At 51.5% G+C, this 16983-nt stretch overlaps 1 protein-coding gene across 5 annotated transcripts; it reads right to left on the bottom strand.

The window, feature by feature from the left end:
• Nucleotides 1-4074: 4074 nt before the first annotated feature.
• Nucleotides 4075-16983, bottom strand: ACER1 (alkaline ceramidase 1). 5 transcript variants are annotated; one of them, XM_072029238.1, is made up of 7 exons: nt 16702-16983; nt 14693-14792; nt 7846-7960; nt 7331-7469; nt 6119-6256; nt 5497-5634; nt 4075-4691 (listed from the first exon to the last, which is right to left on the bottom strand). In XM_072029238.1, exons 2-7 carry the CDS (start codon nt 14783-14785, stop codon nt 4523-4525), a joined length of 792 nt encoding a protein of 263 aa, XP_071885339.1. In that variant the 5' UTR covers nt 14786-14792; nt 16702-16983; the 3' UTR covers nt 4075-4522. The 5 variants fall into 5 exon arrangements, with proteins under 5 accessions (XP_071885339.1, XP_071885337.1, XP_071885340.1 ...); XM_072029236.1 differs by having other exon boundaries at nt 14693-14796; nt 16702-16971; XM_072029239.1 differs by lacking the exon at nt 16702-16983 and adding an exon at nt 14934-15624.

Raw genomic sequence — 16983 nt, 5'->3', positions numbered from 1 at the left:
GTGAACTGAGACATCTGGTCTCTTATGGAAGGCCTGTCTAAATCAATGCAGCATCAGATGCAGATTGTGAATTTTATAACCTGGTGCACAATTGGATGTTGCTTTTGGTAAATACTTCAGAATTTGAGATAAATCTTTTCCTTTTGTTAAACATGCATGATACTGAAACTAAGTGTACCATTTCAAGAGAACAACCTGATTCAATTTTAGTTTTAAACACATTTATAGAGAAACATGCTTAAGTGAGGTGATGAATTGGAACCCAAGTGACTGAATGTTCATAGAAAGTGAACAAGAAAAAATGGAGAATGGCCCTAACTGACACCATGTTCTGAGCTGTAACATGAAGGCACAGAAAAATTAATCCTTCCATTTTACGTATTTTGATAGCAGCCATTACTAGAGAATTGAAGTTATGTGAAACCACTTTATCAGACAAATGTGAACTGCTTGTTTTCTTCTGAAAAGAACACTGAAAAATGTGTTTCTAAGTGGAACCAAATCATGAGGCTTTATAGAAATAGCTGAAAAGATCATTTAATCTTTTAATCAAAAATCATTTTTGTCAAATGGTTTATTTGACCATGTAACAGCCATGCTTCTCCTTACTAAGGGACAACATTTACCCACGTCTCCTCTATGATCACTGATTGAAACTGGCCCTGATTATGTGTGCAGCAACTGTGTGAGCTAACACAGAAAGACATAGGCAGGGCACCTCAAGACCCTGACTGCCGCAAACAAGGGTACAAAATGTTCATTGAAATACGACTTTCACCTAATCAGGACACAACCTTTCATCTGTCCAGAATAACCACTAATATGGAAAATCCTGGTATTTGATTATGGCCCTGCAGCTAGTTTTGTCTTATATAAAAAGTGGATAGGTAAAACAGTGAAAAAAATAGACATTTTTTTCCTAGCAGTTGTGATGTGGGCGTGACAGAATTGCCAGCCCCTGAGTTGGAAATCCTGAGTCAAATCTCAAAAGTAGCACTTAGAATCGAAAGGACAAGGCTTTTCGTGGTAATAATTCTTAGAGCCTATCCCTTTCCTTCCTGAGTTTCGCAGCCATTTGCAGTCATGCTTTCAAACTTTGACTGCTGACCTAGGAGATCAAAACTGAAAAAAAAGTTTAAGATGAGTTAATGTTATTTTAATATGACTTCAGAAAAAGGGTTCTTTAAGTCAATCATAAAGATTGCCAGGCTTGCAATAAAATCCCAGAACTTAGCGACATCCTTTCCGTGTTTCAAAACTACTGTTTTCCTTTCTCTTTGAGACAGTTAGCAAATAAAGATCTTTTGCAAAAGGCACAAGAGGCACTCCAGTGAAGCAATTTCTTCTCCTGTCATTGTTAAGAGCAGGGGCCAGGTTATTATTAAATAATTTTGCATTATTTATGTAGGTCCCTGAATGTGCAATGTCCTTTACAGATAAATCACTCTGCCTTGAAAAGTTTCCAGTCTGCAGGCCAAATCCTGCAGTGTAAATCTATAGCAGCAGGAGGCAATTTGGTGCAGCAGAACAGGTAAATGTTAATCCTTGATCCTGCAGGACTGGTGTGTTATCAACATTATTAGTTCATTTGTGTTGCAATTGCACCAAATAGACTCAACTGATGCTGCCGTTTCACAACCTCTTTAATCTGGAATGAGTTGAAAGCAGCAGCCTCTCTGCCCTCTTCCTCATTCCTGCTCCGTTTCTTGCCTCTTTTCTTGTGGTTGAGGCAGCCACATGGCAAACCAAAGCAGGAAAATGATCCGGGTTAAGGCTCATCTGGCAGAAATAAGGGGAGGAAGGGTTTAATTTTGACCAGTCCTAACTCAGAGCCCGAGTGCGTGGGTTTGCAGCTCTTCCTGCCCTGCCAATTTCCTGCTTTGCTTTGCTGAGTGTGCTGGCTGCTTGCACCCAGCAAGGCATGGCTCAGGGGCACCCCCAGAGTTCCCCAGGGATTTGGGGGGTCAAGAAGGGGCCAGTGTTGCCTTTAGTCCTTTGAGGGCTCTCAGCCGTACTCCTCCATCATGCCGGTCATTCCCGCGGGACCCCTTTTCACTCAGAAATACCACAACTCATTTTTATGGGGTGTTTGTCGGCTCTGCAGTGCAAGCTGCACTCGCAGCTGGGAGCTGTAGCTCCCTGGCAGGAAGGGCAGGGTGTTCGCTTGCAGCTCAGGGACATTTTGGAGGTGCGAGACTAGCTTCAGAGAACCCTGAGCAGCACTGGCATGCGCGGACCACAGTCACATACCGGTGTCAGGGCAGCTTCACTCTCAGGCTGTGGCCCCACTTGGAGCAGGAGGCCCTGCCTTGGGCACTGCAGTCCTTCTAAAGCTGTTTTGTGGGTTTCTTTTCTTTCCTCTCTCTCTTCCCCCTGCACCTCCACACCCTCCCCTCCCAGGTTCCCAGGGCTGGGGATTCAGCTTCTGGCTTCATCCAGAAATCCCTGAGGGTTTCAGATCCCCATGAGGCCTCTCAATGTCTTGATCTGCTTGAATAGGCATTTTTAACGTGGCCCCGGCTGTCATCGGGGCCTGTTACAGTCACTCAACTGCAGCAACATTGTTCTCGAGGCAGCGGTGCCTGGGACACCTCCCTTATTACCATACCACACGGGGAGGGGGGATTTTGCTGCTGGGTTTCTCCCCAGAGCATCTCACCCACTCCTTGGCTGGTGGGGTAATTTGCCCTCCTCACCCGTGCCTCAGCCTCCATCTCTGCGTGGCTCTCAGCATCCCCAGGCTGCTGGCGCCCGTCCATCTCTGTTGGTCCCCCTTGGAGGCGAAGGTGACCCCCTTTTCCTGTGCCAGGCTCCCTGGCAACACGGCCTTTCTTCGTGAGCAGCCTCCTCCACCCCCTGACGGGGAGCAGGGCTGTGAAAGCCCCGCTGCACTTTTGAACTTGCTGCCGGCACGCTCAGTGGCTGCACAGGACTGCGGCAGCGGAGGGGCCGGGCCCAGCAGGGACCCGGTGCAATTGCCCAGAAGTTATTAATAGGCTGCAGAAGAATGTGATGGGCTGGGGAAAGGGCTGAGGCAGGGGGAGAAGTGGGAGCGAAGCGGGGAGGGCGAGTGAAAGGGAAACAGGGTGATGGGGGAGAGGCAAGAGCAGGCGGGAGAGACAAAGAGGCTGACCGAGGGAGTGGGAGGTGAGGGCAGACAAAGGCCGGGCCCTGGGTGCCCCGGCCCAGTGTCTCGGTGGTGGCTGTGCTGGTGAAGAGGTGGCTGTGCCCACCGCAGGGGACAGGGATGGCAGGGGGACCAGGCCTGTGGGGTTCAGCCTTTGCATAGGGTGAAAAATGAAATATTGCCCGGGGTTCATGGGCCAAACTTGCCATCTAGTGGCTCTGGGGACCATTGCAGAGGGACCCATGAGGCATCCGAGCAACCTGTGTTGCAGTGGGCTGTGCAGCGCCATCTTCTTCGGGGCAAGGCCCAACGTGCTTCTGCTTTTGCTTTACTTTTACCCCAAAAGCCTGTGGTTCCCCAGAGTGGCATTACCTTGCTGTGGCTGTATTGCAGAGAGCCAACCTCAGCCAGCCTCTTGGTGCCCACTAGAGTCCCCACCAACTGTGCAAGGCCCCAGGCCCCTGACATGGTTCAACTTGTCCCTGTAATGCAGCAAGGCTCTGAGAACAAGAGCACATCCCACAGCCACAGGAGCAACTTCTTTGCCATCATGTTCTGTGGAGAACCTGGAAAGTATCGCTCTGTACCCTTGGCAAAGCAATGGTCTTTCTCTGGGGCTTTACATCTTCTCTCTGTCCTTGCAATTGTGCTGGCACATTTATCTAATATTCTAGCTCCTCACCTCACCCTCTGCAACCAGCCAGCATTTTTGGTGAGCAGGGGAGTGTCCAAGTTACACAGTGGGAGCTGTCAGAGTTGGGGAGGAACAAGGGCTGGAGGGGCTGAAGAAGGGGTAGAGCCTAGGGTAGAGCATCTTAAGAGGCCAGCAGAGCCTCTTGGGCTGTCACTCAGGAGGATTTCTCCAGATCAGAATGAGCTGCCTTGAGTGGCTGCCAGATAAAGGGGCATATGGTGCAGTCAGGGGAAAGGAAGGGACTCAGTGCAAGTCAGTGTCCATTTCTTTAATGCACAGCTCTCCTGAGCAAAACCACATCCATCAATAAATAAAATTAATAATAATAATTAGAGCAGCCCCAACAAACCCATCTGTCACCAGTTTGGCTTCTGTCTTCTCAGCTGTGCCCTTGTCAGCAAGGGGTGCCACAGCTTGACTAATGCAGAAGACACAGAAGAAGCACTGTCTCCCTCCCCTTCTCAGGGGTATCTGCCAGAGGAGGAGATCCCAGAGGTTGCTCTGAGCAGTCTTCCAAGACTTCCAAGACTCCCACCCTCCTCCATGCCCAGCATCACGAGGCCTCAGCTGCTCCCTGCCCCATCCACTAGCCACCTTGCCCTTTTCTGAGGAACAGGCACACAGCCGAGGTGTTCCTCATGCAGATGCATGTGTGTACATCACGCACCCCTTGCCCGTGGGACACCTGAAGGCAGCCAGCTCTAGCACTGCTTGTGCGGCTCCTCCAGGGCAATGTAAGGCACCACGACAGGCCAGGAATCACTGGGCCAATATCCCAGCTTTGGTTTGAATGTTGGCATCTCGTAGTTGACGTCAAAGTAGATGACCAGCGGGAAGCAGTAGAGGAGGGACACAGCTATCAGCACGTGCCTGGCAAGAAACCCCAAAAGACATGTGTGGGATTGGGTAACTCTGCCTGCTCCTCATGCACCTTGTGACGGTGTATGCCTGGTGCTGTCACTGTGAGGCTACAGCCAGGAGGTATGGCAATGGCCAGCAAAGTTCCCAGACCCATTATGCACATTAGAGATGCAGGAAATGCGGGTCCTGCAGGGCTCATGCCTATGGGGAAATCCCAGAGGAGCTCTGTGGGCTGGGGCAATTCTCTGCACAGAGAGGATGGTGTGATACATGGGACTTAAACCCCAGACCAAACCACCCATTTCACCTTGCCTAACTTAGCTCAGTCTGGGTATCCAGCCCAGTCATCCCAGTGATCTGTGAGAACGAATCTGAAAATGCACACTGGGCATGGCACTTACAGCAACACTTGGTAAGGCGCTGAAACATCTTGCTCAATCAAATAACTGTCTTTCAGTTTGGATATTAAAGTAAAGAACATTGCACTTGACGTTGCTACCTGGGAGCAGATGCAGTGTTTTGAAAGCAAGAAGCTTAGCTAGAGCAGTTTTGGAACAATTTCACTTGCAAAACACCTTTTGGCTGGTGTGGAGGAGGTAAGGGATATTAAGCAGTGATTAAAGCAAATCCTTGGGCTGAGGCCAGGGTGAGGAGCAGCATTGATAGTGACAGAGGAAAGGGGAGAGGGCTGGGCAGAGATACAGCTGCTTCTTAGTCAAGTATCACATCTCTCCTGCCCTTCCTCATCCTCTGTGCCCCTTCAGCTCCTGAAATGCTTGAGCTAGGCTTCCTGCCTCTCCACTGGAGCTCTTACCAGAAGCTGTGGAAGTAGGGGAAGCTGATCGCCTGCCAGAGCCAGCAAAGCCACCTGTCACTTAACCAGCTGGTGATGGCCAGTGCCCACCACACGACCATGGCTGCAGCCATCCGGTGAACCCGTTTGTCATTGCACCTGGAAGACACAGTGAGAGGAGAGGGAGAAGGAAAGGAAAATGAGAGAAAGTGAGTGCTGGAAGGAAAGAGGGCTGGCAAGTTCTTGCTGCAGGTACTAATGCAACAGGGCAGAACTCAGTGGTTTTCTGCTGGAGACTATTCATCAGACCACAAGAACTGGAGAAGTGTGGCTTTGGAGAGAGGGTTTCTGACTTTCTGTGGTTGAGGATGATGCTCAGAGATGCTGGTGCACCTTTGCCTTTCTTCATGGATCCTGATGGGTTCCCCCCAACCCCACACTGGTTCCCAAGTCTCAGGCTAAAGGGGAACAAGCTGCAGGTCCCTCCCAGGCTGCCCTCATCCTTTGTAGAGCTGATAGTCCAACATGTGCCTGAAGTACCCATTCACTGTTGTGCACTGAGCTGTGCAGAGTCCCTGCCATGTGGCAGCATGCTAGGAACAAGCAGCAGACCTGTAGATGAACCTCTCAACCTCCTCCTTACTTTTTCAGCTCACACCATGTCAGGTACAGCAGGTGGAAGGCGATGCAGTTGAGTGCATAGGCGTTGAAGGCTGGTTTGATGAAGGACATCAAGGTACTGACCACAGTGGTGACACCACTTAACCAGAAGAAATGCTTCCTAAAGGGTAGACAGAGCAGACAGAGTTGAGAGTGAGTTTCAGTGTCCCCAGGGTGTGCAGTACAGCAGGTGAAGGATTGGAGAGGTCCTGGTCATTGCCTGAGAGAGAAAGCCACCCTCCAGCACCTCCAATCTGTTTGCACATGGCCTGGCAGGAAGGCTGGGGTATCTGCTCCCTCTTTCTCAATAAATGAGCAGTAAAGTGCTCTGCCAGAGGTCCCCCGGTTAGTCCAGGGAAGAGCTGGGAACACAGCCCAGGAAGAGACTTGTGGCCTGTTGTGGTGATGCCAGGGACAGGCATGGAGGCAGAGGCATGGAGCTTTGCACAGGGAAGGGTTGCAAAGTGGGGCTTCGGCAGTGCAAACATGCAGATTCGGGCTGACTGAACAACAATGGGGCTCAGAGAGGGCTTTCACATGCAAATCCCTTCCCAAGTCCCTTTCCCTCTCCCTGACTCCCCCAGCCATGTCTCCACAGTGAACTCCTGGTGACCTCCTCATTGGCATGGGAGGAGCATACTCAGAGCAAGCTTTTATGAGGCTTCTGGGCTAGCTCAGAAGGCTCCAGCAAGCCTGCCAGGATGGGAGCATCCTCCTAGTAAACCCCTGCTGAGCTCCTCTTTCTGTCAATCTGTGCTCTCCCGGTCTCCCCATCCATCCTGCTGAGCTGCCCTAGCCCAGCCAGCCCTGCTGCAACGATGGAGTATTATCTTGTACCAGCTTGGCCTGTAGGAAACCCCATTAACCTTCAGGGAAAGCTCTCTGTGGATGGCAGGGGATGCTGTGACAGTTAGTCAGTGTGGGTAATTGAATGTTAGTGCTCAGGAACACTCATTTCCTAGCTGGTATAAAGCCCCCAGGTCCTGCATGTCCCCAGATGGTTCTGTGCTCCCCTCCAAAAATTTACACAAACAGGAGCAATCTCCGTGTTCCTAACAGAGCCAGCCCCAGGCTTGCCCACTCCAGCCACACCACCTGCAAGGAGCAGCTTGCCCAAATCTCTGTCTTTTGAAACCGTTCCTGCAAAGTCTGCACAGCTTCATGAAGACAGCTGCTGTGTCCCAACGAGTCATACCTGCTCTTAATGCACCTGGGGAAGTAAACCTTTGGGTACCAAAAGGAATATGCCACAGCCAGCGTCCAGAGGATGGAGAGCTCATCCAAGAGCTGTCCCACGTAGCTCAGAGTCATGTGGAAGTACATGGAGAAGACACCTGTAAGGAGCAAGGACAGCTTGTGTCAGAAAAACTCTGTGCTAGCAGAAGCCCACCTGGCCTGGGAAGTGCTTGGGGACAATTCCTGAAGACACACCATTCCTGAAGGGCAGAGCATGGACCTCGGCATGGATGGAGGCCTGAATGAGTCTGTTCACAGAGCACCGCAGGATTTTTACCAGGCTGGAAGCTGTGTGCCCACAGCTAGTGGGAGCCATGAGCTGCCGGGCTTCACACGGAAATGGCTGTTCAGTTTCCCACCCCAGATCGTTCCTGTGCTTTGGCTGCTAAAAAACAGTCTCCAAAGCTAAAGGTATCATGGATAAATGGTCAGGTACTCTGTCCACCTGCCTGATCTCATGATGTTGGCACTCACCTACACAGAGGAGCAGACCAGAGATGAAGTACATCGGCACAGCGCGCTGCTGGCAGTACTGCCGGTTCAGGTAGAGCAGGGCAGCCGAAAGGATAAAGAAGCTTACATTGCTGATCTGGAAAACAAGGGACACATTCAGCGTATTGCATGATCTTGGGCAAGTCCCATCCCACCTTGTGCCTCCATATCTCCCCATGAGAAGAGGATACTGATCTCTCGTGGAAAGCATCGCGTAGAGGCAGGTATTGCTCTTGGCACAGGAGTAGGGCAGAGGTGTTTCTCGAGAAGCAAGGCTGGAACTGGAAGGGCAGCTATTGCTGTGACAGGTGGATGAAGAGGGCTGTGCCCTCTGTGCAAGTAACTCTGAGGACAGCAAGCCCAGGGGAAGCTGCTGTGCCCCTTTCCGATGATGGTTCAGCTTTGGCTGCCCAGTGTATTCAAGCCATGGCTCTTCTGTTTGCAGCCATCTCCTGTGTCATGGGTGTGCCAGAAGCTCCCTAGCTGGCTGCTTCCCCCTTGGCCAGCAGCCACCCCACTGCGAGGGGTTGGTGGGCATGTGGAGCTGGGCCACGCTGCCAGCCGCAGCCAGGGAACCATCGTGTGCTAGGCGTGGGTGCAGGACCAGCAGATCAGAGGTGGGAGCTGGACCTGGGTGCCACCCTCTTTGCAGGTGCAAAGCCACGTGGCCTGGAGGGGAAGGGACTCCGGACACCAGTAATTATGTGAAGTCATAAACCTCCTTTGAACATACTTTGCAAATGAACGCAGCAGAATTATTCGTCCCTGTTTGCTACCTCTGAAAAACTGCTTCGTTGACAGGCTTCGGTCTGTCTGGGGCAGAGGAGATGGTGCTGGGGCTCAGCCTGCTGCTGACAGTGCCAGTGCTTCAGGGAACAGCAAACGCTGATGGGGAAAATGTGGGAGCTGGGGAGGAGCAGGGAGTGCCCAAAGCCTGGACCCATCTGCTGGATCAGGCACTCTCCACCCTGCAGCAATGAGGGAAAGAAGTTTGGAAGTTCCCTTACCTTTGTGGGTTCTTAGCTTGGCACTTTTGCTTGATTGTGCAAACCCAGTAAAGGGGATGTCACAGGGAAGTTCGAGCTCCCCAAGGGAAACCTTTACTGCTCATGGAAGGTTGGGTCTCTGGTACCACGTTTTACCTGCAGACAGCTTTGTGGGGCTTTGGAAGAGCAGGGCAGAGCCATCTGCTGTGGTGCCATTTGGCCAGCCACCAGGATGACTTTTATCTCGCCCTGCCAATCCTTTTCCTTTCATCTTCCAGCCAGACGCCGTCCCAGACCCCAGGCCTGGAATCTGACCCCACAGCTGGAGTCTCACCCCTCAGAAGCCCTGGCATACTCCAGGTAAATTGCAAAATCGAAGCTTGGCTTGTGGTGTCCCGTGGGATCTGAGTTTACGGTAAGAGGGCTGCAAATCACAGGGATGTTGTCATACGTATGAAACACACCCTCTCATATTCCAGGGGGAAGCACATTTCACACTTAATGTAAGGCCTCTATTCCCTTTAACACACAGAGATTAATCTTGAATTTCACTGTGGTTTTCACAAAACGAGTTGATGTGCCTATTAATAGCAATTCTCAAGCCAAATGTATTGGTTTTCTACAGGTGCTTAAGAGCCAAATCCAGGCCTGTGTCCTTTCCAGCTATGAGACGTGAAGTGCTGATCCCACTTGCACACTTGAGGTCAAACATTTTGGAAATGATCAAGAAATTAAACCGCATATTAAAGTAAAAACTGCATTGCAAATACTTTTTTTTTTTTTTTTCCTGTGAAATGGTTAAAGATGTTTTTGGAAAACAAGTGGGGATGGCAAAAAGAAAGCAAATGCTTGCAGAAGAGGCAACAGTGCAAGTGCCAGCATGCACAACAAAGTGAGGAAATGCAGGAATTTGAGATTGCATATAGGGAGGTCTGAATCCCTGCTGCAGTGGGCATTGCAACAGTGCCATTAATTACATGATAGCAACATTATCGCTTCATTAACTCCGTATGAGAAGCGCAAGATCAGATATCAGAAGGGAGTGATAACCAGGGGAACTGTGCCAGCAGAGCTGTGGAGGTTGCAGTAATTCCTCATGGAGCAGCCAGGCTCAGAACTTAGGGGAGAACCGCTAGAAAACCGCAGCTTGGGGGTGACATGGGGTCTTCATCACTCATCAGATCCTAGCCCTGATTTTGCAAATTCTGTGTTTTATCATCCCTTTAAGATGTGGCAAGCTCCATCTCTAATCTGTCTGGAAGGAATTTACTCCCAGTGCAAGCACCGGGAAGTTTTTCCAGACTCTCTGCTCACCCTTAGCACCCCAGCACAGCTTCTGTTTCTACCTGGCTCACTCTGGTCGGGAGGCAGCAGCTCACTCCACCTGCCCTGGATGGGAGACAAGAGATTGGTGCCGGAGCCAAGGCATGAACTGATGTGCAAGAGCTACTCAGCCCTGCAAAACAACTGTGCGAGTGCACAGCCGTGTCCCACTTCCTAATGAGTGTGAGTTATTGTTCCAGGTGCCTGAGCCAAGCCTATGCTGGCATTTGCTTCTTTCACTAGGAGCAAAGCAAGACTGGGATCAGTGACATGGGTCTAATCCTGGTGCATTAACAGGATCATGGGAAAGGCCCCAAAGTCTGTGTGATGCACATTGTGCAGCCTTAAAGGAAGGGAGAGACCTGCAGAGAACCTGTCTGCTTTTCCATCCACAGCAGGGTGAGAACGAGCCTCTGATCTGGACTGGGACAGCAGGAGCTGGTTTGCAGAGCTCTATGTGCCCTGTGAGCATGGCAAGGGGGCAATAGCAGCCTGGGTCCAGAGGAGGACCTCAATAACACCCAGAGGCAGGAGCAGCTCTGCTACAAATACAGACTGGGAACTGGGGGCGTTCAGAGAGAGAAGGCTCTGGGGAGAACTCACAGCTGCCTTCCAGTGCCTGAAGGGACTGCAGGAGGGATGGGGAGGGACTCTGTGTCAGGGACGTGTAGGGATAGGACAAGAGGGGGGGGGGGTGGCCTGAAATGAAAAGAGGGGAGATTTAGATGAGATGGAAGTAAGAAAGTCTTCCCCCTGAGGGCAGTGAGGCCCTCCCTGGTGCAGGATGCCCCGAGGAGCTGTAGGTGCAGTGGATGGGGCTGGGGGCAGCCTGGGCTGCTGGAGGGGTCATGCCCATAGCAGGGGTGGGATGGGGTGGGCTTCCAGGTCCCTTCCAACCCAAACCATTCCATGCTTCTCTGATCCTGTGGTTTTCTGCAGTGAAAGGATATTTCTAAAAGCCTCATTGGAGCGCACTCATACTCTTAAAGGCCAACAAACCAGCTTTAGCTAACAGAAAAGCCCATGGGGCCAAAGACAGAAGCTAGTATCTCAGAGGCTATCCAGACCTGTATAGCAAGTTCCTAATAGCCAGCCCTGCGTGGCAAAGCTGAGGCTGTCTGCCCTGCCATTGCAGTGTCACGCCAGTGCTTTGGGGCAGGAACAGCGTGCAGCGTGGGGGGCAAGGAGCTGCCCTTCTGCACAGGAGCTGCTGGGCAGGCGAGCACGGGAGGTGTCCGCACCGCCACAGGATCGTGCAGGGAGCCAGGGCATACAGCACAGCTCTGACACGCTTGAAAGTGAGTGCTTCTCTGGGCGTATCTGGGTGATTTGCACCTGCAGTCGGGTTTATCTGCATTGATTGATGAAATGTCCGGGAGCTCTGGATATGCAGCAGTGTCAGAGCTCCTGCTGCTTTGCCAGAAACTGCTGAGGATCTAGAAGTTGTTACCAGCATCCTCATCAGTCATTTCAGGAAAGAAAGGAGGGTAGAATGACAGGTCCCTGACTGATGACCCTCATGGAGCACAATACTTTTCTCCTACAAACAGCCAGAAGACAATAAATTTCTGGGTCACTGATTCACTATAAATAGTTGGCACTGTGTTGCTGAACTGCAGTATGATCATGAGCCACAAAGTATTAATTATTAGGGACTTAATGATATTGTTTACATTCTCTGCTCATACCCCCAGTGCTTATTTCTAATGAAAAGCATCCAATCCAAGCAGGGCTGAGAGAGAGTGCGGCTGGCACAGAGCAATTCTCAGCAGCACATTGCTGCTGCTGGCACAAAGCTACCCGACTTGAGCCCCAGGCAGCATTGGGAAGAAGACATTGCAGAGGATGCTCCATTAGGAAGCCCCGTTGGTTTAGTGGTGCAGGAGCCTTGGGTAGGAGCTGGCTGGATTCCCAGCTCGTCTAAAACTCTGGCAAGCCGATGCTGAAGTCGATATTGAGATAATTGTCTCCAGGCAGAGCAGGGAGATAAGGCCCATAAAGCCTGCCGCAGGGAGGAAGCAATCTGAACGTGGGTACCAAATGAATGGAGGAGAGAAGGGAGGGAGACCAGGGCAGTTGGGATCACATCTGAGACAGTGCCCTGAGCCCATGCTGGGTCTGCAGCATGCTGCCAGCTGACAGGGCCTGCAGAAGATCTCAGCCTGGTCTGATTTCTGTAGTCCCCTCGTTAGGGCACATTGCAAGGAGCCTGGCTGTGTGAGGGAGCCTGAAGCACAGAGGGGGCTCCCCAGTGCTGCTGCAAGGCTGAGAGCCAGGCAATGCCAGCCAGTGTACATGGACTGAGGGGTGATGCCCATTTGGTGATTATCCTTCCTGCTTTTGGTTACCAGGTCTGGCCCTGAGCATGGCGTAGCTTTGGGGGATGCTGTCAGATGCTCAGACAGCAGCACTTTCATGAAGAGTTGCTCTTTTTTCTCCCTTTGCTTGGAGAGAAGACCACACACCAGCCCTGGTGCAAGGCACATCTCTATCTCTGCTGCTTCCCTAAACAGGAATCACATCTTAAGCCAGAAACTGCAGGAGTGGTACCCTCCACTGCACAGGCACTTGGCTGAGCTCCTTGGGATGGTAAAAGCGAACCTGGCAAGAAGGAGATCAGCACAGGGACAAAAGAAGCCCTTTCTCAGCTGGGGAGAAGGATCAGGGAGGAACAGGAACAAGGGCTAGTTTAATACCAGAAAAAATCCTGCAAGGTTTGCTCTGCCCTCATAGCTCCATGGCTTATCATTGCTCTATTTTGCACCTGTGCGGAGAAGTGTGTTGGACAAGTTTTCCTGTCCTGGAGGGAAGCTGTGTCTGAGTATTGCCACATGGAAATTCATCCCGACAAGCCTGTGGCTCGATGCCGGTATAGTGTGGAGGCACAGAGGATGGCTGCAGCTAGTAGGGACCTCAGTCCGGAACTAGGCACCGGGATAAGGTTTTCAGGAGCAGCTCACAAAAGCCTTTGTCACAGAGCAACCCAGAGTTAATGTTTTATGGGAATTAGAGGACTTTGAGTCCCAAGAAAATAGTTATGCATCTGGACACACCGACTGGTGTCCAGCAGTATGCTGCAGGGAAGTCAAACACGTGAGGGGTTTTTGGTGAGCTCCTGAGATGCTTCTTGGTGTGTTAAGGATTCTGAGCCACTTGGACAGGCTGGGTGTAAATCATGATCCTTGTGAGAATGAGGTCTCAGCTCCAAAGACACATTTGAAAAATGCTGCGTGTGTACTAAACTTGGAGCTTAGGCAAATATATCTCCCAGCATGAATTCTGATTTCAAAAGTCTCACTTTCAGACTTCCTGCAGAAATCAGCCCCTCTCTAATGTTGCCATCAAGACTCCAAAACTCAGAGGCATTTGGCATCTCCAGCTACATTTGACATGCTGCAGTGTGTATCAGTGATTTCTGCCCCCCCCCGCCCTCCCCCCCCCCCCTGCTCTGCAGCTCTGCACCCGTCCAGCAGGGATGAAGTGCCAGTGAACAGGTATCAGCACACCACATTCAGATGGATGCTGGAGGGGAGCAGGATTTGGTCTGGACCGGCAGATCTTTATTTTTAACTGTCTCAAAGAGCAGGGACTAGACACAATGTGAGCATCCCTCCTCTGAGACCCCAGCAGGGCAATTAGAGCTCGGGAGCTGCGGGATTCAGGTGTAGGAATTATCATTACTATAGACAATTTATTAAAAGCAGGAAATGCTTTTTTTTAAAAAAAAAAAAAGAGAGAGGAAAAAAAGAAAAAGATATTTCCATGAGAAACAAAAAGTTTCTAGCGTTAGACAGTAACTGCTACAGGTTGTAAACAAGGCCTTTGGAAGGTTGTAAATCCACATGCCTCACACCCCTGCCGGCCCATAATTGTACTAAGGTAGAGGGACGCGCTTGCGGACAGCAGTTATCTACTGAGTCCTTTTCAGACAAATGCAGGCGCATCCAGCCAACCTTAAGCCAGGGGGCTGCGTTCGAGGGACTGGTGCTGGATGGAGCTTGGATTACAAAGGGGATCACAGGAGGTGAAACTGGCTCACTCATCAGCTTTTCTCTGCCTGGAGTTCCGGATTCCCAACCTGCCCGACACGGTTCATGCAAGCACTGTCTCTCGTTTTGCCACTCCTGTATGTTTAACTGGAATATATGAGCCCTGTGTGGGACTTACCCCAGTTGGCAGGAGAGCTGCAGGACTGGTATAACAGGATCTCACAAATCTGGGCTAAGGAGCAATGCCAGACTGTTCAGTGGGAACTCAGCCCCACGCGTGCCCAAAGGATCCCCAGCCCCAGCCCGCTTGGCGGGCAGCTGCCTGTAGTACACAACGAAAGCCCCATGATTTACCTGAAGCTCAGAAAATGTTCCCTGCAGAAACACCCTCCAACACAGGTACATTCAGAGGAGCAAGCAGCAGGAGAGGAAAAAAGTCTGTCCCGTCACATCTCCCAGCTAGATCTCCTGGGTGCCCGCAGCCGTCCCCCTTCACGCCCCCGCCTGCCCCTTGGACGCGCCTGCACTCACAGTGTTGTAGTACTCTGCAATGACCGTCGAGTGCTCAAAGTTGCCTTCACACCAGTCGATTTCGGCGCTCTGGTAGGAGAATATGCTCGGCATCGTTGGGCTGCCTTTGCAGAAGGAAGAGGAGCAGGTTAGTCATGCAGCTGGGGAAGGAGCGCACTGCACACCCAAAGGGAAAGGGGAGATGTGCTCTGCCTGCCTGCCCCTTGCACACACGTGTGCTCGTGTTGCACAGCATCCTTACCCTGTTACAAAAGACTCATCCTCTTCCCAGCATGTATCACATTGCAGATATTTCCTGCTCTCTCCTCACGATCAGGAGTAACAAATTACCCTAGGAAATGGTCTTGAACTCTGAGCCTGGGAACGGTTGCTGCAGCCCCATCCACGGCATTAACATCCTTTGGCGGGGGTCATCTCTGCCACATCATGCTTCCCCATTTCAGCCCTGCCCTTGTCACCCTGTCTTCTCCCTCCACTTCACTTTCTTTATGACTCAGATCTTGCTGCCAAGAGGACTTCCCCACACCTCATGGGCTGTGCGCTACCTTTTGGGAGTGGAGCTCCGCAGGGTTTATTGCTCATTGGCTCTGTCCTTGTTAGTTGTTTCTTAGCATCCTCCCCAGGGCTGGAGCTCGTCCTGCGCGGTGCGAGCACCAGTACCGTCCCTGGGTGTTCCCAGAGTCCTGGGGCACAGAGCAAAGGCCCAGGGATGTCTCGTTGCCAGCAGTGATTTCCCTTTGCGTGTGCCTCCTGTGCAAGCCCCATCCTTGCAGCTTGGTGAAAGGCATCAGAGCTTCGTGCTCTGGGTGGCTCCACACTGCAGGAGCTCCAGGACGTCTGGCAGAGGCAGAAGCTGCATTTAAAGGCAGGATTCTAGAAAAAAATCTGACTTTTTTTTTTTCAATTTTTCTTCCCCGTGCTAAAGACTTCCCCATTCTCAATGTGCGCATCATTTCTCATCCCTCTTTAATTCCTCTGGAAAAGTAAAATTTTCATCAAGTTTCTCATTTGCCACATTTTGTTACAAATTCTTGAGGCTTTAGAGCTGTTGGAGCGGCTGACGGACAGCTAAAGAGATGGATGCCAAGCTTAGCAGTGTTTGGCAACACTGTCCAAACCCCAGTGGCTGGGTATTTGGTATGCAAGAGCCACAGGAATTCCCTGAAGCAGGTGGAGCCCTGGGCACAGTGCAGGCTCCGCAGAGGGAGCAGGCAGCAGCGTGACACCGACGATGCCGATAGCATCCTGGAGCTCCCAAGGCACAGGTCGGAAAGGAGAGCTTTCTGCTCTTTGGAAACCCTTTCAGCATTGAATCTAGCACAGGGAAGGGAAGTTTATCTTAAAATCACTCATCAGCTAGTGGTGTTCTTACAGAGAAACAGACAAGTCCCTGTTTGCAGCAGTGCCAGCTGAGTAACACCACAGAGCTGAGCAGGGGCAGGAGGTGTGCAGTGGTGTGAGGCAACTGCAGCTTCCTCTGCCTCTCTTCCCAAGAAGAATTTCAAAGGGATAAAGCCAGGAGTAGCACTAACACAAACAAGCTCATCTACAGCCTCCTGCTTCTACCAAATAAACTGACTTGTGGATAAACCTCCATTGCTCTTTTCCAATTGCCAGTTAGCAATGCCCCCTCGGTGATCCAGGCTGGAGGGTTCCCCAGAGCAGCTGAGCCCCAAGCAGCATGAAGTAGATGGCAGGCAGATTGGGCTGAGGTCTGACTCTTTGTGATCCGTGTTTCCGTGTGCTCATCTGCACCGCAGTGACCCTCTCCTGATCCCTGGTGTTCTGTGTTACGTGCTTACAGCAATGCAAGTGGTTGCACCAGGTAAGAACGGAATCAGACCCAAGAGGGTAAAGCCCATCTCCCAGCTGAGCTGACCTCAGTCAAGAGGTGGCAAGGGGACAGTGTAGACATGAGGCAGAGGCAGCAAAAGGGAAGGGAAAAGCAGCACCCAGAGCACCCAGCGGCCGCTCGCTCACTGCTCACCTCTCACCCCAGCCCAGCTTACCTGTGTTCCCTTGGGACGGAGCACGCGGAGAGGTGAAGTGTCAGGAGCTCCAAGGTTTCCAGCAGAGCTGAAGCCACAACCTGCCTGGCCACCCTAGCTCTGCAGGAGCACCCACGGTTTGAGATCACTGGGAGCAGCCGCCAGGAAATAGCCTTTCTCTGACTCTAGGGACAGCTTTGGGATGTGACGAGAGCCATGAGCACCCTCCAGGCAAAGCTTCCAGTCCCCCAGAGGAAACATATTGGCTGGAGGGTTTATATCTGTGCTCCCAAATGGGCAGGG

This window comes from Anas platyrhynchos, chromosome 29, assembly GCF_047663525.1.
Source record: "Anas platyrhynchos isolate ZD024472 breed Pekin duck chromosome 29, IASCAAS_PekinDuck_T2T, whole genome shotgun sequence".
In the NCBI taxonomy this organism is placed as follows: Eukaryota; Metazoa; Chordata; class Aves; order Anseriformes; family Anatidae; genus Anas; species Anas platyrhynchos.
Note: the sequence above shows the minus strand (reverse complement) of the source record. Positions and strands in the feature narration are given on the sequence as shown.

Bases quoted from the DNA above. Each gene is read 5' to 3' on its own strand.
- ACER1 (XM_072029238.1), bottom strand. From the start codon at position 14,785: ATGCCGAGCATATTCTCCTACCAGAGCGCCGAAATCGACTGGTGTGAA. The intron at 5,635-6,118 runs GTAAGGAGGAGG...TGTGTCTTCCAG, and splicing joins ACATGGTGTGAGCTGAAAAA to GTGCAATGACAAACGGGTTC. The intron at 4,692-5,496 runs GTAAGAGCTCCA...GTTTCTTGCCAG, and splicing joins CCCTACTTCCACAGCTTCTG to GCACGTGCTGATAGCTGTGT.